The sequence below is a fragment of the Calonectris borealis genome, chromosome 11 (assembly GCF_964195595.1).
Source record: "Calonectris borealis chromosome 11, bCalBor7.hap1.2, whole genome shotgun sequence".
NCBI classification, from domain to species: Eukaryota; Metazoa; Chordata; class Aves; order Procellariiformes; family Procellariidae; genus Calonectris; species Calonectris borealis.
In genome coordinates this window covers 23,476,872-23,501,290 of record NC_134322.1, presented here as the reverse complement: position 1 = coordinate 23,501,290, position 24,419 = coordinate 23,476,872, and the positions used below count along the sequence as shown (strand labels likewise).

Below are 24,419 nucleotides of genomic sequence, written 5' to 3'. Positions count from 1 at the left end.
GTGCCCTGCAGCACAGGCTCACGTAGCACGGAGCTGCAGCCCTGGCCCTGCCAAGGGACGCCAGCTTCTGCGCTTGAAAAAGCCGCTAAGGTTGTTATTTTTTTCTTTAAAACCCACTATTTCACTCTCACTGTATTTTTATTGCCCAATTTACATGTTTTTGCTCTCTCTAAGACACTGTCTGCCAGCATTGCTCTGATAATTGAGGACGGAATAATCACCCGATACTGTGGCCAAGGATGCAAAATCAAAAGTAATAGGAGGTGCAAGATTTATGTAATTTTCTTTGTTGTCTGTTGCTTTTTGGACAATGTTTGCTTTGATCTTTTCTATGGATTTGTGTAGATCATTTTTAGAGCAAAAGGATCCTAGGGGGACTTTGCTATTGAGGTTAAAAACCCCCAAAAATTAGGTAGCTGTGCAATACAAGTTGCAATGCTACAGTGAAGCTATGGAAACCATAGCTGATATCGAATCAAGCCAGAAAATATCCCCACGGCCAAGAAATACAAATGATTTCCCCATTTCGCATCTGTTTCTGCTGTGTTCGCCGAGTTTACCCGTCTACAGCATCCTTGGAAGTGGGAGAAGAAGCGGTGGAAGGATCAGTGCAGCTAAGGTTAGCAAGGACAGGCTCCCGCAGCTCCGCTTGCTCCCTTTTTTCATTTCCCCCACCACGTTGGAAAAAATTACCATTTCGGAGTCACTGTAACAGGCCTGCCCCAGCCGGGCTGCAGGCACCGCCTCGGGATGAGGAGGTTGGTCAGAGGAGAGAAGGAACTCAAAATTGCCATCGTAATCATCTTCCTCCGTATCCCCCTCCCCATCAGCAAAAGTACCTCTAGTCAAGAAATCGGAGCGCGTCCGCGCCATGCGGGCTTTCTTTTTATGGGTCGGTCTGGGAACCTGCTTGACCAAATGATAAAACAACAACAACAACAAAGGTTTTTAAAATAAAAAGGAGATTCTACCGATGTTTGGCATCATAGCGTAGCTCAAGTACGGCCTTAAGACATCTCTGAGTGACATTGCACCCCACGGAGGGGACACAATATTATATCTAGTGCAAAAAAAAACAAAACAAAGGACCAGGAAAAACAAAACCCAAGACAGCACGGTGAAATGGACAATCGTGGATGTTACTCAAACGTACGTAAAACCAAACCAAGACAAGACTGCGTTGGACAGTGTTTGCCATCAGGACCGCGAGATCCTTTTTATCCAGAGCTGCTATGAATTAATGTTACGGGGGCTTTTTATTTTTAAGAGAAGCTGTGAAGGTTGGCGTACCGTGATATCCCCCTTCTCTCTGTCTAGCAGCCCTTGTGCTTTATAGTTTACTTCTTTGAAGCTTCTGAGGGAAAACTGGCAGAATAAGGGTTTTTTTTCCCCCCCTGTTCAAGTAAAAGAGAAAATAAGCAAGCCACAACTTACCTCTCCTCTGCCAGACCCTGGCATCTTAAATGGCTTCCTAGCTAGCTCACCCTTGGAATGGCATTGATGACTTGCTTCCCTGCTGAAACACAACAGAACAGAGATGTTTCATCTTCTCCTAAAAGCCTTCCCGCCGCGCCAGCCCGGCTCGCAGGAGCACACAAGTGCACAGCCCAAGCAATCAAGACCAAATTGCAAGTTTGAGGTCATGGGGTTTTGGAATCCCTTTGAATTCCTCAGGATTTGAGTGAATACCCAAGGACAAGAAGATGTGAAGTTCTGCCTGCCAACCCTACCCACCACGGTGGTTACGGATGGTACCTTTTCACTTCTGGATTCTCAAATGTGTTCTGCTGCAGAATAAAAAGTAAAATAAGGGAATTTTAAATTTTTTTTTCCTGTTGCTTGTTCTGTGCATGAACCAGGAAAAGCAACGGAAAGAAATTTTTTGGGGGGAAGACTAGTCTCAAATACCTACTTCCAAACCAATTCTCCAGGACCTCCTGCAGATTTTCATACGAACTGGTTCGGAAGGAGACCATCTTTGCTTTGTATCTAACATAGCATTAAAAACCATGCCCATTTAGAGTTGCTTTTTGCTCAGCTCACTCTTTCCACCACCACTTCTGAATAAAACCCTCACCATGCCCACGCGCGAGGATGCTGCTGGCTCTACCAGGAGGCAAAGGGCTATTTTTTTATTGACTGCTCCTTTTCCCCATCATGTGTGTCTGGACTCATTAAACAATCTGCACAAATTAAACGGGAATCTGCTCCCGTTGCGACAGCACATAAACCACAAGACTACTACGCTTGGAGGTACCTTAAGCTATCAACAGCAAACATTCACTGGCAGCTTTTGCCTTGGAAAGGGCGCAGTGGGATTTGGGGGGGTTTTATGTCCTTTTTGAGCTAAATGGCCAAAACCTCTCCAAAATTAGGCAAGGCAGCTTAAGCAGCACGACAGAGCGGGAGGAAATGTGGTTCCAAGATCTTGCTGCGGTCTCTAGACCCTGGGCTGGAGCAGCCCATCATCCAAGCAATGCGACAGAGCTGAGCGACTGCTAAGCCCGTTACACGTGTAACTATATAGGTAAGCGATACGCTGTCAAAAGTGTGTTCATATCCCAAACTCCCTCCGGACAGTTGCTGGTTTTTAACCTGCAATGGTTAAGATCGTCCAAATGGTTTTGTCGGCTGTGTTAATTCTGCAGTAAGCATGAAAAATCCTGCCATTTTCTGCCTTATCTACGCATTTCTACTCTGATCACTCAAAAATCCCAAGAATTTTTTCTTCATCTCTTACCAGGAGAAATAAACTCCTATCACCGTTCATCTAGCGTAAATGAAACGAGTGTCGACTCTCTATTAATTCACTTCACCTGCTAATGTCTATGATTATCTCCCCTGGCTTACGTAAGGCCCATCACATAAGAGACCAAGAAATCATATTTCCAGCTCTTTTTCCTCTTCCTCTGATCTCTGCCCGCTCACTGCTAGGAGATCAAGAAACCCACCTTTGTTTTGCTAGGTGTTTTGTACAGTCTCCAGAAACAATGTTCTGGACCGTTTGTATAAAATGGTCTCTAGCAGAACAAAAAGCCTATGGAGAAAACCTACGGAGAAAGCACGTCGTCTTTTTACTCACTGGAGGCCGAAGGGATTGTCTTTCGGTGTGAAGAACATAGCACTTGCCCTCGTCTCCTCGGTGGCCTGGTTGGGCATTCGGGGCTGCCGGAGGCGCTCCGTCCTCGAGAAGTGGCTGCCCGGGAGGTCCCTGGGGTCCAGAGCCGGTCTGGAATGGCACCGGGGTTCCAGCGCTGATCCCGATTGACCTTCTCTTCGCTCCACGAACATGCTGACGGGTCTGTCTTTGGGGGCACTGTGGGCTGGAGAGCTTCCCCTGGTCCCAACGGTGAGACCTTTGATGTCCACCGATGAGGTTGGAGTCCCACCTGTGGTGGGGCCGTGCTCCCCTCTGCTCTGGGGGTGCAGGATGAGGACTGACTGAGGACGGCTGTCTGGTTTTTTGGTTGGTTTGAGGGAGGGGTCCTTCATTCTGCTCTGCTCAGCCCTCTGCAAAGCCTCCACCCTCCCTTGCTGCTCGAAGGCTTTGCGTTGTCTCTCCAGAATTTCCTTCTGCTGACGGATCTGCTCCATCATCTCCCTCTCATTTTGCAGCTGAAGCTGCTTCTGCCGTTCCTCCTTCTCCACGTTGAGCTTTTCAAGTCTCTTGATGACAGAGTCTGGAGAATGGGCCTGTGTCGCAGTTGCTGTCCCACGTTCCTCTCTCTTGGTAGAGGACTCCTCCTCCTCTTCCTCCCCTCCCAAGGCTCTGCCCTGCTCTGGCTCAGAGTCCTTCCCGACCTCAGAGAATGTAACTGTCCTCTCCTCTCTTTCCATTGCTTTGTTCCTCAGGTTATTCTCCACCAGCTTCACGTTCACGTTGTCTTGTGGTGGAACGTAGAAAGTAGGTAGGTTGCTGGAAAGGAAGGTTTCTCTCAGATGAGCCTTGTATATAACATTCTGGGGGTCGCAGACCACACGCTCCTTTGCGGTGAGGTTATCGGGTAGCTCCAAGTCTGAAGGCATCCTTCTGCAACCGGGTAGGTTGCTGTTCACATCTGCCGCGCAGAAAGACTTCTCCTGCAGATGAGCCTGGGGGCTGCTAGGCAAAGAGTCAGTGGAAAACGACTGCGCGTCTTGCTCGTCTAAAACTAAGGAAACGCATTTATTACTCGGGGTATCTTCACAGCTTAACATCTCGAAGCTCCCTTGAGAGCTTTCGCTCTCCGGAGTTCCCTGAGGGGAATGAAGTGCCTCAGATACAAACTCGCTGGACCACCGCCGCTCTTCTGAAGGTGACAGCCCGCCAGTGGACCGGACCTTAAGCAGCTCCAAGCTAAATTTTGCCTGTTCCAGTTCACGCATCCTCCGGCTTTCTCTTTTTGCACGAACCACTTTTTTCTGGTTGAGATCCTCCAGCGACTTGGGTCTCTCTCTAACAACGACCTCCTCTTCGGTGTCCATCCCGCTCTGACTGCTGGCTCTCTCGTGCCTTTTGTACAATAAATTCGCAGAAGTATCCAGTGGGTCCACGTGATTCACCCGATTATTCTCCATCAGCGATATATGTTCCTCTATAGCTCTCACTCGCTCTTCAAATGAGCCGTCCTCCCACTTGGATGGGTCGGAGCCCTTAATTTCCAAAGCATCATCTGCCTCCAGCCCATCCTCTTCTCTAACTGACAGGCCGTTCTCCAGCTGCATCTCTTTTAATCGCTGCTCTTTCAAAGCTCTAAACCTGCAAGAAAGCAGAAAACCAGTACATCGAACCCCCATGCCCACTCATGACCCTTCAAGGCACTGCACCGGTGGCATCTCATCACCACCACCATCACCACCTCACCACCATCACCATCTCAAGCAAACCCTCCTTGCACATCTGGTGCAAGACGATGCGAGCGCACGTTTGGTTTTCAATCTTCTCCTCTTATGCCACCTCTCCTACTCAAGGATTGCCCCAATGCACCTGAAAGCTCCTCTCGCGCTGATGGCAGCAGCTCCAGCCTCCATCCCTGGCCTCGCTCGTTTGCAAGCTGACGGAGCCAGAAGAGCTTAACCCATTGCACCCCCTTGGCTTCTCCATCTTCACCATCCTGCCTGGGCTGGCTCTGGGACTCACGCACCGCGCCAGGAGCTCTTTGCAGCTCCCAAATCTTCCACCCTATGTCAGGGTGCTCCACACCTTGCAGGCAGCGCCTCTGGAGAACGAACCAAGACCTGCCCCGTGGCCAGCAAGCCACGGAATGGCTGGAAACCCTCTCCCCTTTGCAGCAGCCGGCTCCAGTATCTCCTGTTCCTGTGAGACAGCGCAGCAACCAGATCGGCGAGGCAATCTGAGTTAAAAATAGGCTACTTAAACTGGTGCTGCTGCCAAGGAGGGGAAAAAAAAACAACTCACGAGTATTTATGGCCTCGGCTTTCCACTGCCTACATGCTCCAACCTGAAATAGGCTCTGCTTATTCTAAGAGCAGGACCTGCAGCTAAATAAATTCCTTTGTTAGAAAGCGCGGACAAGTGAAGGATCTGGGAAGGCTGGGGCAGGGTCAGGGATCCTACGAAGGGACACCATCTTCTGTAGGTCACCGTAGTCCGAGCAGTGCCAGAATTCACATCAACCACATCCCTTAACGCTTTCTTTTTTAACCGAGGCCAACGGCGTTACCTTTGTCGTGCTAAATATCCTCTGCACATCGCTTGCAAGCAGACGACTTTGCTTCTGCTGGCTGTGTAGGACTGCTTTGCGCGGTGTCCTCGCCAGGCTGCCTGGATGCTGGTGGCCGCGTCGTGCCGCCGCTTGGTGTACTCCCGCCAGCAGCTCTGGATGAGGTGGGCTGCAAACTGCATCTGCAGGAACCTCCGCCGCTCCACAAAGCCACGCCAGTGGGTCTGGAGAACAACGGCGGCTTTGCCGAGGACGAGAGGGTCCAGGGATGGTTCGCCTTGCTTTCGGCTCTGGTAACTACGCCAAAATCTCTGCAAACACAGCAGGCAGTTCCTTGTAACGGGTGTTGCATGGGGATGGGAGAGCACCTGCCTTCATGCAACCTTTCCTGCTCTGTCTCCCCCATTCCCAACTTATTATGGCACTGGGAGTCAAGTCCTGACTGTAAGCTCCTTCCTCGGAGAGGGGACCTGATTCTACCCATCAGCTGTACCTGTAGGATCCGTGGATTGTAATTTGCAACGAAATCAGGCACCGTCACCTACCTGTATGATCACTGCAGCTTGCCTTAAGCTCAGGAACTGCCTCCTGCAGAGCATGCTGCGGAACCAGCGCTGCAGCAGCGTGATCCGGCGCAGCACCTCCTGATGGAGCAGGTCCTGCAGAAGCTGCCGCTCCCGCTCCTTCACGAAAACCTGCCCAAAAAACCCCAAAAAACACTAGCGTGGAAAGCTCCCGCCACCACATGACAAATGATTTAATCCTCCTGGTTTCTGTGTCCTGGATGGCCAGAAGAAAGTTCAGCAGCGGATCTTAGCGAAGCCACCTCTAACAGGTTTCTGCGGTTTCGTCTACGGCCTGCGACGGTCCAAGCTCTGAGTTACAGAGCCTCTGCTCTCCCTTCAGGGGAGGCAAAATGACAGCTATGGTATCGAGCTGTGCCTACACACAGACACAGTTTTTTGAAGGCTGCCTGGTTACAACCAGACCTGTGACTTGGTTAACACAAAACAACAACGTTCCTTACTAGTTTCTGTTAACAATATTCACAGCTTCATTTAAGGCATTGGCTTCTGGCAAACAGAAGAGTTTCGTTAATTAAAAACATATATGAAGATGTTACTTTATCATCACAGAAATGCAAGCAGATGTTGTATCTCTATCTTAAACGTAAGTCTGAGCTGAGGATAAACATTTACCATTGTTCTTCCAACTTGGTAATTGTCTGGATCGAGTTTTATTTTCCGGAAGAAATCATGGATATTGTGCTTAGACGGGCTGATTCCTTGTGGCAGAAGGACATGGAAATGGTTGACAAAATCCTGAGAAGGAAAAAAAACCCACCAAGATTTGGTTAGATGGGTCCTGCTGTGTCCCTTTCTTCCATAAATAACGGATTTTCACTGGCCACATGAAATGGGATCTATCGGGTGAGCAGAAGGACAGATAGCGTTTTATGGACTGGGGAACACCAAGTTTTGTGGTTTGACAGGAAACACATCAAAGCAGGGACCCAGCAACGTCCAAACGTCTTTCAGCATGGGAGGAAAGGTTCTATGGAACCCATGGGGTCATCTCGAGCAAAAAATACTCCAAATCCTCAGCAAGGGCCGCTACGGAAGGGGGTTACCAGCATCTGCACAGCATCTCTGAGATGCTCCACCGGTTACCGCTGTGAGGACTCAAAGAGCAGAGGAGGTACGAGAGGAGAGATCCTACCAAGTAAGGTTGGGATCCATGCTCAGGGCAAAAAAAAAAATTGAGCAGTTTTCCTTTTCTAAACAGCTGCTGTGCAGGACGCGACATCTGGCCCAAAGCAGCTGCCAGCAGGAAACAAATCGGCACCAGCAAAGCATGAAAGGACTGACATGTGCACAAAACCTGGCAAAGGCAGGGCAAAGAAGAAAACAGGAAAAGCTGGATAACTCCTGAGCGGTTTAGAGGATGCCCATCACCCTCCCGATGGGATGCAGCCAGCACCGACACGACAGGGCGAACGCCATTCCCAGGTGATTTCAAAACGCGCGCAGGGGAGCGCGTGCAGACTGGATACCTTTTTTTGCAAAAAGGAAGTCCAGGTTACAAAAAAATACTGCTTTTATTCAAAAACCGTCACGTTATCTGCAGAGGGGCTCGTAGCCTTCACCTAGGTCTAGACCAGCTTGCTTAGAAATCAGCAGCGCAGCAGAGGACCGCTCCACGCCAGACACCAGCTCGTTACATCCACTGCCTTGCATGAGCTATAAATTCATTACCTTGTGAAAAAAACGAGCTAGCAACATTCAGACAACTCTGATAATGATGCTAAAAGTGGGGAAAGACTGAAAATGTTTTCCCCAACCTGGAAGGAGTATTTGCAGCTGTATCCTGACTGACGAATGCGAACAGTTTCCAGCATCCCCGTGTACCGCAGCTGCCTGAGCACCAAGCTGTCGTTGAACCGCAGGGGCAGCTGGAAGGGGAAAAACAGGCCAATGATGAGCAAATATTTCCTTTAACTGAAGCTTTTAAGCGCATGGATGGGTAAACGGATTCAGCAGACGTAGCACATCTGCATGACATGCACATTGGCAACGATGCTAGGGGAGGGAGGGAACGCGGGTCCCCAGGAACCGTACAATCCCACCAGGGCTGAATCCCGTTTGCTTCCCAGCAGCCATCAGATGGAGACTTTCAAACAGCTAAGTAGATATATAAAGCTATAAAGAAGGTTTTTTGGAGCCCCTGAATTGAATAAGACCCCCCCCCAAGGGCACAGCTAACGGGTAAGATTGTGAGCAACTAAATTATCTCCTAGGCGTAAAGTTTCATCTCTAAACATCTGGGTAAAACTCCGAATTTTCCACAAGATTAATCCACAAGAAAGCACCACTGCTGCAGCCTTAATTTTAAACTGAGAGTCCTTAGCCCACGAGACAAATCAATCCTTAAAGCCAAATTCAAAAAATATGATGCATTACTGAGTCAGTTTGAATAATATGGCTTATTCTAAAAGTATCTGCTTTTACCTATAGAAACTTTATTTTAAAGAAGCTTTATTTTAAAGGACTCAGTAACAGCACAAGTGAATTCATGGCTCTGTAAACCTCTATTGCGGGTAGCAGGAGCTTGAAAGGAATCAAATTCATTTATTAAAACCAATACATTTTTCATATAAATTAAACCCATGTGTTTTTCATATACATCTCTACAATTACAAGAAAAGCCAGTGCAGTTTATCAAGAGCAACACCCAAGTGATAACATCCACGCTTCCCATTTAGAAGATACACAAATATCTTCTAAATCCAACTCGGTTTGGGGCTTTCTTTTCTTTTTAACCCCCCAGTAAACATTTCCAAAATATTTCCAAGATGATTTTTAGCAGCGCCGCTTTCACGGGATGGGATTTACCTTTTCGGCATTGGATCGAATGCACTTGACAAAATAAGGTTCCGCTTGGCCAAGGGTCTCCATCAGCTTGTTGAGCGATGCCTGCAATAGAAAAGACATCTTCAGTTGGGAAACGGAGAAGAGACCATGACGGATAATGAAAATTTTCCTCTGTCCAAAGTGACTCCACGCAGCATTTATTCCTGATTTTTAACTGTCAAAACTTTATTGCTGGCCTAGAAAGGAATTTTCTTAATGACAGTTTTGCAAAGGGAAGATCTGGCGGCTTTCTCTAATCACTGCTTTCCATCGTTTGCCTGTCCCCTTCTTCTTGAGCAAACTCCCGTTCTGCCAAATAACTTAATTTATAATGATTTTTAAAGCCTGAGAACGCTAAACACTTCACAGGCTGGTTTTAGAGGAGAATAGCATCAATGCTGGCATATTCCTGGCCATATTCCTCTGCTGAAATGCAGTTGAGAGAACTGAGAATCGAGGGTTCTCCAGGTTCCCATTTTACATTTCCCCTTATTTCTGCATCATTATTAAAAGTCTAGCCCATAAAAATGAATTTATATTGGCATCGTTGCTATGCCCAACTGCTCCAGCGGGATGTCACGCCGAGTTATGCCTCCTGCCTCACAAATCTTTGACTCTTTTGCGACGAAGCACCAGCTCTTTGAATCAAACCATACAGAAAATCAGAGCGTGCTGAGTCAGTCTGCGGCTGGCCGGGCTCCTCGACTGCATTTTTTCTGCTGTGCCTTAGAAATATTTTGAACGTCTCTAATTGCCGAGCACATTACTGACATGGTATTAGTAACGTTAGTTATTTAAACGCTGATTTTAACAGCATTTAAAACTCAGTTGTGTAAAAGATATTCTGTTGCAGATTTACTATAAGCAGAGTTATGAATTTTTGAATGTATGTGTCAATAAAACGGTGTGATATTAGAAAGAAGCATTTTGCCTACAGATCTGCTTGCAGGAAGCCTTTTCTTCTCCTTCTGATCATTTTAAAGACATCTTTATGGGAAGCCTTTCATGTTTAGAAAAATTTATCTACATCCAGGATCTGCGGCAGAGTAAGGGATGGATCCCACGCACGTGCGATGCAGCTGCGTTATGCATATATTAACTGCAAATGTCCCCGTCGTTCCCATTCCAGGGAGCAGCGGGAACGCCACGATGCGGCAGACCGCCACTGGCATGCTCCTGGTTTTCCTAAAAGTAGACTGAAATCACTCTTTTTTTTTTTTTTTTTTACAAAGAAAAAAAGCCTGTTAGGAGATATCAATCAGCAATGATGCTGCAGCATCCCGCTGTGCCCCACACCGGGCGGGTGGGAGGGACGGGGGGGACACAGGGGATGCAGCCCCTTTGCCAAAGAGCCCTGCCGAAAGGCCGGCAAGCAAAGTGCTCCCGGCACTGGAAATTGTGGAAATTGGATCGTACTGGAACCGCCGGCCCCACAGGAGGGGGTATTTCCATTTCATCAGCAGCCAGTGACATCCCGCACACGGCAGATGGTTCAGGCACCCTCTGCCATCTGGTGCAAGCTTTGGTCATCGGGAATCCGTAAAGGACACGCGAGGTCCCCGGCTTAACCCCGTACCCTGCTCCTTTGTCCCTCTGCCTGCAAAACTTTCCAGCCACCCGCTCTTTCACCACCTGTATTCGGTCTTTCAGGGCGCGATGAATTGTTTCAGCATCACCCCGTGCTAGACAGGGCAGCATCCTTTTCTCTAGGGTACCACCTGCACGCAGGATAAAAGGGGAGGCTATAAACCTCCACGCTGCAGTTTAGGTACCAGCGGTCTAGTTTTCAACAGTGAAAGCCATCGCTGCTCTTACAGTATCCTCTAATACAGCTATTTCGCCTATAGATTACCGTAAGTATAGGCATGGTTAAAATCAATAGGAGACGGGAGCAGCTGCGAGCCTGGTGTTCAGGCATTAGCCACAAGGCAGCATTTATCAGCAAAAAAAAAAAACACCACCCAAACCCCGTGATAGGAAACATTTGTGTTTCCTGCCTGTGACCCAATTCCAGGCGCTGCAATTTCATTAGCCTGCTCTTGATAAAAAAGCCATCTCGCAGGCTTGCACCAGGCTGCTCTCTCGAGAAAATGTTTCCCTCTCACGAGTGTGAAATGAAATCAGGGCTGGAGTGCCCCGTGTTTGTCTAAAAGGAGGAGCAGGCAGTCATACCAGAGCTGCTTCCGACTTAAATATGCTTTTATTCATTTAAATGAAAAAAGGCTGTGTTGTAGGCACAGCTCCTACGTTGTCAAATCACCGCTGGTGAACGTCAGAAAGCGTAAGGAAAAGGGTATTTGAATGATCTGCTTCGCGCCATAGGAGTAGGGGGGAAATCTTCGCCGTGTTTAGCGGCCTTTTATTTGCATGAGCTGTAAAAATATATATAAAAATCTCAATCGCACACCCTGAGGCTTTTCAGAATTTCATTTGAAGGACCAATAGGTTTCGGGAAGGCGTTTCACTCCAAGACATCCCCTGTTTCAACCCCCCCCATGGTACTGTATGAATTAAACTCTGCAGAAGTGTATTTTAACCAGCATACCATTAGACTAGACTAAGCTTTATATATGTATATATATTTATATATACAGATGTGCATTCTGCAAATTATATATACATAGATTTATATATATGTGCGTATGTGTGTGTGTGTGCATGTACATATTTAATTACTTAATCCTACCCAGATCTATGCATGGAGACGTTCTAAAAATGAGCCACATCTCCAAAAAACCCACCAAAATTACAAGTCAAACCCAAGCCAGACTTGCTTAGAAACCAATTTTTAACTGAAAAGCTGCTTTCTAATATTACCACCTGCTTGTGCATGTGTCTGGTAGCAGTTTCCAAGCCCTGATGCGCATATTGGAGGATTAGTTTCGCTGCAGCTATTCCCAGGGACGGCCGGCTGGTGCACAGCGCCGACAACACAACAAATGCTGGATCGATCCCTCCTCTGAATTCCTCTGCCTGCTTGGAGATAACGCAGCAATATTTTGACCTTTCCGCCCCTATTAAAATTCACATTCTGGCTGGCTAAAAAACAGATTGAATTTCAGATGCTGAATGCAAATAAAAAGACTGTAAAAACCTCGTTTCGGGATTTTGCGGTTTCTGGATTCGGCGGAGAAAGTGCCACCATGCCGATGGCTTGGAAAGTGAGGTCCCAGAGGACAGGGATGTACCAACATCTCTGCTCTGCAGCTCATCCTCACGTCCCATCTTGCTCCACCGCTCGCCCACGATATCCACCATCTCTCTTGTTTCTCTCCAGTTACACCATTTAGATACCTGAAAGGTGTCTCCCAGCTTACCCAAGTCACCTCTTCAGCTGAATTCTTATCCTCAACGGTGGTGAGAAGGGGACAGGACTGTGCCTGCAAGTGTCCTGCTAGGCACCCTGGGGACCCGGAGCAGGTATTTGCTTTTAATTCACCTCTCTGCATCAAGGGCAAAGGATTACCTGGAACTGGGCGCTGATGCTGGGTGGTTTTTTCTTCTTATGGAGGTGGAGGAGAGATTTAGTAATGCGGTCGTGCAGCGTCAGGTTGGTTAGGTGCTTGAGGGACTTCACATCCAGCATGTGCTGTGGAAAAAGAGAGACTCCATTTGTTCTTGATAACCACAAGAATGACTAGATCTCACCGTCATGCTATCTGCTATATCCCTCTTTATACCCTCTGCAGGGCTTCCTTAGGTGACCACCCTACTTAATCTCAATGGGAAACACCGAGGGACGGTTTGAAATGTAGCTCTGCTCTGTTTGGCCAGAGCCAGATCCCCCAGATCACGTTCGTCCGAGCTCCTCTGAGGACTTGCCAAGGGCATCTTTAACCATGAGACATTTGGCTCTCCTACCCGCTAAGGGCTGCAGACAAACCATTCACTGTTAATGAGCAGTTCATCAATTAACTGTATCTGTGCCTCTCCAGGTGCAATGGGCATGCAGAGAGGAGTAAAACCAAAGTTTGCTCCTCCTGGTCCTCCGTTCCTGACCACCAATGCAGCACCAGCAAGGACCACAACAAGCATTATTCTTCTAGATACAACAGATCTCTTGGCATCTCTCAAAATATCGTAAATGCAGCCAAGACGGAGGGGAACTGAACATTAGACAAGCCTGTTGTCTATCAGGCACCAGCCCTCTTGCATAACCTACCCGCTCATTTTAGTTTAGGGATTCAATCACCAAATTTCACCAGCACGTATGTACTCCTTCCCGGGAGGAGGAAAAAAGGAGCCAGAGCAGGTCCAAGAAAGGAGGATGCAAGCACTCATACAGCACTCTCCCAGCACAAATCAGGGCTGAAATCCTTTGTTTTTATATAAATTAAAGAGCCATGAACAGAGCTGAGTTGACCAAGGTCTTGACGTAGACACAAGTGGTCTTCCTCACACCCATCAGCACTTCATCACCGTATCTACAGTCTTAACCCACGGACCAGCAAGGTAAAAATGCTGCTTCTCGCTCACCTTTGGGAGATTGGGTTTGGCTTTGAAGTTCTTATTTCGCCTGGGGATATAATAAATGGCTCAGGTTAATCCACACATGCAGTTGCAGAACAGAGGAGTTTATAAAACAAGCCCTTCCAAATTCCCTTTAGCAGCTGCTTCCTATAACCTGCGCTGAAATTGGGCTGCTTCTGCACGCTGCAAACTAGTTCTACAAATTTAGTGGCGCAGGTTTGAGAGGAAGGTATCCAATTAAAGGGAATCGTTACATTGGAAATGATGGGGATGCCGGTAATTTGGGTAGAGCGAGGGAGCGGCACTGCGAAACAACTGACCACCCTCCTGCTTTCTCATACCCCGCGTTAACTCCAGCCACCCCGGCGATGTTCTCTGAACCTTCTGATGAGGCTGCAGCGTGAATCATCGACATCATTTCCCCACCTAATTTGTAATGGAAACTTTGATATCATGTTAAAAAATGTGACTGCATTACATCGCTGTCATATCTTGAGACTGGTTTGACCGGCAGATTCATTCCTTCTCTCTCTTCCCCGCGTCTGTCATTACAAACCAATGATAAGAGTTAAATACATCAGACACGTAAAACATACTGGGGTCGCTTTGACCCAACTGTGAAACGTCTCCAAGTCTGTCTGAAACCCTGATATTTTTATATTCTGGCTATTTACATTCCTCTGACTACCCACGCTGCTCATTACGCTCCAGGAATAAAGCCAAAATCCCTTCCTTTTGCACTGACATGAGGATGCCGTGGGCCCTCTCCAGCAGCTTGCTGTTGGTCGCGTTGACGAATATCCCATCTTTGTCTAGGAAGGCGCCGGGGCTGGCGAGCCTACTGTGCCGCATCCCCATCCGGCCGTTCCAGCCAACCGCGTAGGCATCGCTGCAACACCAAGCACCGCACAGGGTTAGGAAGACAGAAAAAAACCTGGTTCTATGACAAAATAAAAAATAAGATCATAAAATAATCCGTCGGTAGAAAATGAGAGTGGCCGCTTTATTCTTTTAACCATAAATCCGCTCCCATGGGATGAGTTCGTGATGCCAGACACCACATGAAGTGATCGGCTAATTAAGCACCTTTTAAAAAGCAGATATTCATAAAAGGATCAAAACTATCAGCAGGAAAATAACAGCTCTCAGTTCTCCCAGTCGTAAGGCTTGGGTCTGCAGATGCCCCGGTGGTCCGAAGGATACGAGACTGTGACCTCTGCCATCAGCCTTGCCATCATTAATGGCCACAACTTGAGATGATGCTGGTGCTGACTCTGTCTTTTCTAATTCATGCAATCATTTCATTAGGAAAAGAAAAAGCAAATATCATTTGCAATAAACTAATTATTTGCCACAAACGAAGGATGCCAGCCCCAGCAGGAGTGATGGGTTGGCCCAGAATCACTCACTGGGACCTGATCACAAATCATTCGCCCAATTTGGTCCTCTCTGCCGTGGAGCAGAGCTGCTTTGGTCTCCAGAAATGCTCACATGGCTGCAGAAGGACTGAAGGGAATGGCGAGAGGAACCAAAATCCTCCCTTGGAGGAAGGGAAACGGATACTTGACAAAACTTCACATCAGGGCAAATAGTTTCCAGAGTTGAGGAGCCTTCCTATGGTGTCTGGGGTTACGCAAAGCCCCTCCTGAGCTGCACCCAACTGCAATACTTTTGGCTTGGTGGTAGGTTTTTGGTGGTGGTTTGGTTTTTGGTTTTTTTTTTTTTTAATTTTAAATTTTCTGTCAGCCCTGCAGAAACCATCATATGAAATAAAGGTGATCTAAGGAAGGATGTGGGGTCTGCAACCCCTCCCGAGCTATCTCAGACAGAAGGAAAAGGAATAGGAGGAGACTCAATGCAGCACCAGTCCTCTGGTCACGAGGATGCTGAAGGACACGGTGGTTTAAATGGGGCCTCCGGCACCGGTCACTTCTGAGGTCTAGCAACAAGGCAGCCCTTTGCCTTGAAGTCTTGATTTGGAGGAAGGGCAAATACCCAGTGCCACATGGAAATTAAAAAATAATAAAGCATGTAAAGTTGTTCATTCAGCCAGCTCAAAGCCTGGAGCCAGATCCTGGGAGCAACGTGATGCTGGAGCGCAAGTCGCCTTGCTGCCTCGCCACAGCGCTTTCCAAATTCTTTCCTAGCCCCATTAAATCAGCATTTTGACATGTACCACTATTAAAAGAAAGGATGAATCACAGCAAAGTAAACCCCTGGCTGAGTGCTCCAGGACCTGCTTTTTATAAGCAGCCCGTTCGATTCAAGGAGGCCAGGGAGAAGCTTTAAAACCCAGGTGATTTCTCCTGTCCACTTTCTTTCTCTTTACAGCTAAGGTCCCATCCATCACAAACCTCCTATTTGCAGGAGAAAAAAAAAATCACCGGTTGACGGGTACCACTAAACCTCAATGGCCACTTTCGGGATCTACAACCCATCATTAATCCTGGCCGACCTCAATGCACTCTGAGGCTTGAGACCGGCTATGGATATATGGACTCTGAACAAGACCAGAGAATAGAAAAACCTAGAAATTCCCACGTGGTTTTGAAAAAAAAGAAGATAAAATGACAGCTCTGCTTATTATGGACACTTTAGGATGGATACATGCATATGGCGACCGATGCAGCGCTTCTGGTACTTGGGAGGTCAGTCATGCCACCCAGCCCAGCCAACTGCTCCAAGACAGACCGATCAACACCTGCTTTCCTGCACGCCGCTTAGACATCACTGCACATGAAACGGTTTCATCAAGGAACATAAACCAGCAGGAAAACAGACAGCCCGAGCGGTTTCGGTTAGCGATGGCATGGCTTTTATTACTCGACGGCCGGTGAAGGCACTTCCAAGGCACGCTGGCCTCCCGACGCTCTGCTGAAGCCTGGTTTCCGCTCCCCCCCAGCATGTGCAAACCACCCGTCCGCTTTCTTCTGAGATCAGAGGAGAGCGCTTGGCTCGCTAAACTCTCCACAATGACTTCCTGCGTGATGTCATGCCTCAAATTTGCTTTTAAAAGCAAGCCCCGGGCTATCCTGTGGGTTGGATGTACAATGCAGACTTATCAGTGACTGCATGATCATGAGATGGCTTTGAAAGCAAATTCCTGTTTAATTTAGCTCGGTAAATCGCTTGCTGTCTATCTGCTGGAAAGCTGTTAAAGTAAATCTCTCTCCTATACGTGTTACCTTCACCCCTGTATTTATCCCTTCTTGCTCGACAAGTGCAATTTAACTGACATACCAGCATTTATCAAGTGTGACATGACTCTTCAGCTCAAAATCATGACTCCAGATCAAAATCATCCGCAATGAAAGGTATCAAAATCAGCCGCCTACTCCGAAAGCGCAGGCTGGATTTTAGAGATCTTCTGAGAGACCCAGTTTGTCGTCCAGAAGGAAAGGGCACAGACGGTATTTGGGGACCCGTCACTGATGATGCCCAAGAGAAACAGAGATCATGGACCGCGCTACTGGCACCACACCAGGAGGAACACAGGAGTTAGGACAGCTTCAAAAGTACATTTTCTGCAAATACATCAGTAAAGGGAATAAACTGCCTGTCCTGACCCTGTTAGGGTACAACTGCTGAGGATGACGGAAGGAAGACACAGTAGCAGTGGCTGCAGCCCCAGTCCTGGCTGTTGAAGGCAACTTGTCTGCTATGCTGGCTTGGGTTAAGCCAAATAAATAGAGCTGACCACGGACTGAACTCCACGGTAAATAAATACCTCCCCCTCGTTGCCTGGGACGGGAGGATTTTCCCTGCCTTTACAATGGCCCCTCGCTGAGATAACTGAAATGTTTTGGGCTATGAAAATGCTGGCAGCCCAAGCTGCCGCACTAACGTGCCTCCAAAGCTGGAGCTGGTCGGTCAAGAAAAGCCCCATCCCACTTCACAGGTGTTCTTCGCGCACCAACGTCAGATTTGAAGGCTTGCTAGAGAAACTGCAGAACTTCTCTTATCTGTACGTGAAGATCTCCATAAGGATAAAGTTTCACGTTACATCACGTTTAGGGAAACCTGCGCAACCAGAGATGCTAGAGACTGTGAATGTCACCTCTGGAGACGCCAACCTTCTCTGCCTCAAACGTTACCAGGTACCTACCTACTATTGTTGTAACGTAACGTAGCAGCTATAGCATTAGGAGAAAGAAAAGGAGGGGTGGGAAAGACTCATGCGAGGACAACCAGGGTTGCATCACCTTCCCACGATAGGGTGAGATTACTTGCACAAGCTGGATTTCTGCCCAAACTCAAGAAGTGGCACAGATTTATGAATTCAATCCAACCATTTTATGGAAATCACACCCTCTCTGACCACTGAAAATAAGCCAACTTGTAAGGGTGAGAGAATATTCAGTTCTCCTTCAGCAGAGTTCCACCACCACTCTCAAAGGGAAGAAATTCAGGGCAAGAGGGATCTTCTAGTCTTGATGGCACTCAGAGGGCACGTGGTGAACAAAGCCAGACAACAAAAGCCACTTTTGTTCCTCTACAAAAAAAAGGAACAGTGTGTATCTAATTTCTGTCTTGGCCATTTGGCATTAAAGCCAGTAAAAAAATGAGGTTTAATAATGTATTTGGAGGATATTTTATTTTGTGTGGAAGAGAAGCCCACTGAGATGCAAGGACCATCACAGCGGATTTGATGGACACGTTTCAGGAGACGTGTCTCAGGCTCCTCTCGACTTGTTCTGGACTTCTTGTCAAACTCAGAGCAGCCATGAAGTTAGACCTGGATGTCTGCAGCTCCAAGCAATCGCTTTAGGAGCTGAGGATGCTCTGATCCTATCTTTCCTCAGCACGCACACACACATCTGCTCAGAGGGAAGCAGAGAGGCACTGTACCCCTTCAGACGTGGTATTTGGATAATCAGACTTTCTGGGGTCTGCAGAGGGATAGCACAAGAGTAGCTGGAGAAAAGGAGGAGGATCAGGGCCCAGATATCCCTTTGAAATGAAGACATTTTGCTTCACAAGCAACTCAATTCTGAAATGGATTTGGAAAACCTTTTGCAGAAGAGGCATAGATCTGCATCTCAAAATATATCTGACTCTCAAGCAAAAAGGTCTCACTAAGTAGTTGCTTGAATGGCCAGAACCTTCAAGGAAGGATTAAAAAATAAAACTGTACATAAAAACTCTAAAAATCGACCTTTTTGAAGTTAACATGCTTCTTTCCCTTAAAAACAAGCAAATATTTGACAAGGTACCATCTCAAGCCCCATAACTTCCCAGGTCCTCCACACTCAGCGGCGCCTAGAGCCGCCATCACACCGCTTGCATGCAGTTCTGCACCCAAAGACATCACTGGGTCTTTTGCGCCAGAAAAATCCTCAGTAAATTTTTATTTCCTTGATATCGGCACATTCATTAATTTTTTTTGCAAGCTTCTTACCACCTCGTATGACACATGACCTACAATTGCTGCCTTTTGATGCAGGAAAGTTGCTTTCCCTGCCTGCCGTTTAGTCAGGTAAAGATATTTAGATATCATCACATAGCAGAGAAAGAACAAAGAGAAGACAGAATTAACAAGCAAGCTGGGAGAAACATTAATACAGTCATTTATAACAACAGACAGTGCTCTCCCGTCCTGGATTTCCGTGTTGTGCCAACGTAAAAGCAAGAGACTTACCGCTGGGTCCTCTCGTTGATGGTATTGACTCCCTGGAGATCTGAGAGCGGCGTCCGCGGGCTCTTCCGAGTAATACCTAAAGCAGCAGACGAAAAAAAATGTTTCTATCTGGCTCTTCTCCAAAAGGCAATTAGCACAGCCATAGCTTAGCATTGACTATAGCGAGGAGGAGCATGTACGTGTCATGGCACATGCTGGGCACACAAGGGTGCCAAGGATGCCGACATACCCATCATCTACTAAGTTCTACCTCTCTGCCGCAGAATCATCACCCTTATGAGTAACGCTGTTTGCTCAAGCCTACTAATTCCCCTCCCACGCACGTTGCGTTAGAGACACGCTGTCCCAGCTAGCAAGCACAGAGGGTGAAGGAAGAGGTTGCTGTGATGGGGGGGACACCAGCCACCCACGTCCTGCATGTCCAAAATATTCCTAAGCTCTCCGCTGTGCATGGGACAACCCGGTTGCTTGCACGGGCAAAACACCCGGACATAAGCAGGGTGCTTGCAAAAATGGTCATTTATTCCTTGCAAACTTCTTCCCTTCCTACAGATATATGGAGAGGGACACGTATAGCAAGTAGTATACACTGCATGGGGAGGCTTTATTGCCTATTGAACCTATATCCTTTGATAGGGGTAGATTTAGAGTAATTTATTTAATAAATAGCCAAGGAAGTTATCATGCGTGGTTACAGAAGCAGATGTTTCAAGCTGTTATCTTCCGCAAAGTGGAAATGTTTTGTAACCAAGCATTTAGGAAGACAGAAGACAATTTTTGTAGACAACGAAACACTTTTCAAGTCACTAAACTACAGATACTTAAAGACCCGATAAGCTCAAATTTGACATGAAAACAGCCGAGCAATTTTTTAATTGTCTCGAAATTGCTGCTGTGAGACAGGAAACATCGTAGCGCTCACCTGAACAAGGGAAAAATGTTTATTCCTTTACCTTGACATTTCTGCAGTGGAAAAAAAATTGTGAAAAAACCCTCTCTAAAAAGAAAGAAGTCTAAACTATAGTTTGTAACAGAACAGGAAGAAGCAATAGCATTTCCCCTCCTCCCCACATTTATAATTTTCCCACTTAATACAGCCCAGATGCTGAGCTAAAAGGTGTCCTAAGGATCTTTTTATTCTGAAGATGAACGCAAAGCAAATACGTAGAGATCTGAGCCCGTCCTGCTGATCTGCCATTCCTGAAATTTCTAAGGAGAAGATGAATTCCTACCAAACCTCAAGAGGCAACAGCCCTTTAGTGGGACATCTCCTGTCCTCCTTTACCTGTTGAGATACTACAACAGCTTGTCTTGACGCCTGAACATTGGGCAGGAAATGCCTGAAAAGGCTGATGGTCCACTTGGTTAAGTTACTGTATCTAAAGGTGTGCAAATATCCTAGAAAGCTGAGCAAAAGAAAATTTGGGAATATGCTGCCGCAGGTCACCTTTGATCCTGCCTGTGCTCCAAGGCAGGACCAAATCACTCCTGCTGAGAAGGTTTTGCAATCTCCAACTCTGGAGGTTTATGGAAAGCAAGCCAGATAATCTGGCCAGAGTGCCTAGCTATGCCTAGAGTTCAAAATTCTCTCTTTAATCCCTCTTTTTGTCATATAAGCCATTTTTTGTTACATTTCTCGTCCTAGGAGCGTTCTTCTACCTCTTTCAAGACTGGCATTCCTGTGCCAAAAGTTGCTTGTTTGGAGCACAGAAACCCAACTGTAAAGGGGGGAAAAATGATAATAATCAGGAATCTGATTAAAATACTGTGTTACTATTTTTTGTAGCTAGTTTCACACTAAGAAAGCACCTAACGTCTAGCTGCGTCTATTTTTTATATAGTATATATGCCTGGACACATTAAAGCACAGAAGGCTTCTCTAACCTAAAGCATTTAATGAAAAATGAGCTTTCACTGGTATTTCTAAGGTTTTTCTAGTCCATGCCCTTCTTTTTGGAGCAAACTCTGTCCTCCACTTCCCTGCACTCCCCACCAAGGAAACCCCTGAAAGAAAAAACACCATCTAACCCCACAAGTCAGGCTGAAGTTATGAAGACAAGGTTGTAGCAAAATATTACTGCATCCGCACCTTGCATTGCTCGGGAAAAGGGAATTTTTATTTCAGGCTTCCAGGTAATAGCTGCATTAAAACTGCACCATAACTCTGCCAGCTTAGTACTTTAACCGACTTTTCGATTAATAGAAGGTGGGTTAAAGTGGATTGCTTTAGATATACCAAAAAAAAAAAAAAAAAAAAAAAGACTTTTTTACATTGTGCCGTCACTTGGCTCTTAAAGGAAGAAATACATACATGCTACAGCCAAATAAAAGTTGTCACATTGATGTAGCCCCTTTTCTGGGAAATAGAGTGGGGTTTTTTAGAAACGAAAGGCAAAAAGGTTTTAGATTTAAGCCAATGAGTTGCACATGGCTTTCAGAATTCTGTATAGCGAATACGGGCTATTAAATTGTATATATTAATACGCTGCATGCAAGGAACAGCGGTGTGAGTAGAAACCACTCATTCCCTTCGCCCAGCTCAGATGCAGGCTGATCTACTTTACATTTCAGGAATAAAATTATTCTGATTTTTCAAGCACACTCCCTTTTCTTCAGCTGTAGTGTTTCAGAAAGACAGACTGATCTGCCTAACAGGTCTTTGCCCTCCTCGAGAAGAGCTTTGGGTAATCCCAGTCTACTCCCTACTCATGAGCGTCAACCAGCAGAGCTTCGCTCTTGAACCCAGAGATGTCTAAACCCAGTGCCTTGCTCTGGTGGAAGACCATAAATTAACTGATAGACTCAAAGACACCAGCGAAGCAGCTGAGATTGTAAGGGAAGGGCGATCAGTTGGCTACACAAGCTGAACACCAAGTGACCTAAAGGGAATCTCAATATACTCATCAAATCAATTAGTCTTCTCTCTTTGTGCATAGCTAGAACTAATTACACAATTCAAGACAAGGAGATGATCTATTTGGTCCCTCTCTCCAGGCTGACATGGATGTAACCTCATCTGACTTCTGGGAAAAGCCGACTCCCCGGGGCCAACCTCAGCCTGAGCATCCTCGCCTGCGGGGCCCACCAGCCCACTGAATTCAGGACCCAAAACCGACACTCGCTCCAGCCCCGGTTTAGCCTGCCAAAGAAATGAAGCCTGGGGAAGCAGCTTGCAGGAGCACGCCCCATGGGAAGACGCAAACCATTTCTGAACGCAGAACATGAATTACTTGTTTGTCAGGTCGGATGCTCTCGGCCAATTCACAAACTATGGCAATGTTACTCTCGGATCCATGTGCTGGTTTTATCCTAAGAGAGACCAAACTGTGTGGACTAGTCTGTAATAAGTGAGGTTTTAACATGTTGAGCTCGACACTGAGCTCAACTTCACTGCTTCACATTAAATTAAAGCTCTGTTTCTAAGTGACTCGAGTTGTATGAATTTCCGTCTTCGTACCTAAGCAACTGAAAATTAAACCCCCAAAACCTCCCATGTTGCTGAGCTAACTTGCAAATTAAAAATTAAATTAATTAATTAATTGCAATTAAAATTACTCTACTGATAATCACCTTCCTTTTCAATAGTTTCTTAGTAGTAGCAGTAAGGTCACTTAGCACAACACTACTTAAGAAAATCTATTGCTGTGTTTGTCTTACTGCTTTACGTTTCCTTATAGCAATGGTGGGAACTCGTAGGAAAAAACAAGGTGCTCTAAATTAAGAACTGAAGTCTACATCAAGAATTAAAACACCTCTGCTCCCCCAACGCTACATGCTGCAGGAAGCATAGAAATTTCATATAAGGTTTCTAGCAGGAAAAGCATATTTGTGAAGACTTAACGTGCAACTACTGTACTTACCCTGCACAGCTCTGCAGAAAAAACCTTGGTGGTTTGCATTTACGCCTAAAAGGCGCGACGTTTAAGTTAGCAACTCGGGCTGAGGATTTGCCCTTGCAGACTGCATATAGCAGCCATCTATTTCTGTAAGCTTTTATGTGCAACATGAAGGAAGAGAATAATGGCAGAAAAATGATATATCTAAAGATATGAGCACCAAATATATGTATTTTTTTATATATATAAAAAACATAGTAGTGCAGGCAAGAGTGTCCGTGTTGTCATGCAGGATGAGTTTATTACGTGACAAGAGGAGTGAGGAGGAAGAAACGGAGACCAAGTGCATCTTTACTCAACTCATTCTGTAAAATAACATTGCCAAACGCTTTAGTTTTAAGTAAAAGCCCTCGGAGACAGTATTTTCACAAGCTAAAGTTATTTTTGAAGTCCAATGAAATCCGAATAAAGTCAAATTCCAGCTGTATCAGCCACGTGCCTTATATCAGGAATATTCCTACCGGACCTGCGGTGCTTTGAACTTATTATCACACATGTGACAACAGCAATAAAACATGAAAAATACCCTTAGCATCAGCATCTCGACTTAACGTCAGCAAGTAAAGGGGGAAACCGCCAGCAAAATGATGCCATATCTCAAGAGATGTGGGTTTGCATTTAATTTTACTCTTCAAACTCTGCCTAATAATTTCCCAATAGGGTCAAAATGGCTATAAGGCAGCCGGTTCGATCCTGGAAGGCTCCTCGGGCGTTTTTTTTACCCTTTCTACGCTGAATGCACCTGGTTTCCATTTCTTGGCATATGAGTGTTGTATCAGAGGGAAGGGCAGGTGGTGGAGCCTTACTGTACTTCTCCTCCTTGCATCTCTGCAGGATCTCTAAGCTCCTCTGATGAACTGGGTGATGGAGAAAGCTAAAACTATCCACACTTTTCAAAACCGCACATGGCACTGCATCATCATGCCCTTGGGAAGCAAAATAAAAACAACAAAAAAAAAAATGGAGAGAAGAGAAAGATTATATAAGCAGAAATCGGGAGAGGGTAAAGAACAAGCCCGAAGGACGCGAGAGCTCGAGGGTCACGCGTTTTTCGCGCTCGACACAATTTAACCTCGGTTTCCTCCTGACATGGCACAGGAGCCGTGTCCCAGCCCCACTTATAATCCTTATTAGCCAGAGCATAATCACTTTATAATCACTCCGACATTATTTGGGAAAAAAATAGATGATTAGACAAATCTTTACTAACTGCTTTTTAAAATCCTTTCCGTGCCTCTGCCAGGCATTATCCGCAATTCCCTGCGCAGATGCTCCCGGACATGGCCACCTCGAATTCTCATCTTGCATCCCAGTGCCGTGTTTTGCTCCGATATTGGCAATT

At 46.4% G+C, this 24,419-nt stretch overlaps 1 protein-coding gene across 1 annotated transcript in view; it reads right to left on the bottom strand.

Annotated features, from left to right (window-relative positions):
• MYO9A (myosin IXA) overlaps positions 1-24,419 on the bottom strand; it is a 190,647-nt gene that overhangs the window by 21,738 nt on the left and 144,490 nt on the right. Inside the window, exons 15-27 of the mRNA XM_075160600.1 lie at positions 23,884-24,003; positions 19,182-19,257; positions 14,289-14,432; positions 13,550-13,589; positions 12,540-12,662; positions 9,056-9,136; positions 8,005-8,115; positions 6,863-6,985; positions 6,209-6,358; positions 5,664-5,974; positions 3,083-4,738; positions 1,435-1,516; positions 694-906 (exon numbers count right to left, since the gene is read on the bottom strand). Of these exons, the coding sequence (XP_075016701.1) occupies positions 694-906; positions 1,435-1,516; positions 3,083-4,738; positions 5,664-5,974; positions 6,209-6,358; positions 6,863-6,985; positions 8,005-8,115; positions 9,056-9,136; positions 12,540-12,662; positions 13,550-13,589; positions 14,289-14,432; positions 19,182-19,257; positions 23,884-24,003 (3,230 nt within the window). The remainder of the gene's footprint in view (positions 1-693; positions 907-1,434; positions 1,517-3,082; positions 4,739-5,663; positions 5,975-6,208; positions 6,359-6,862; positions 6,986-8,004; positions 8,116-9,055; positions 9,137-12,539; positions 12,663-13,549; positions 13,590-14,288; positions 14,433-19,181; positions 19,258-23,883; positions 24,004-24,419) is intronic.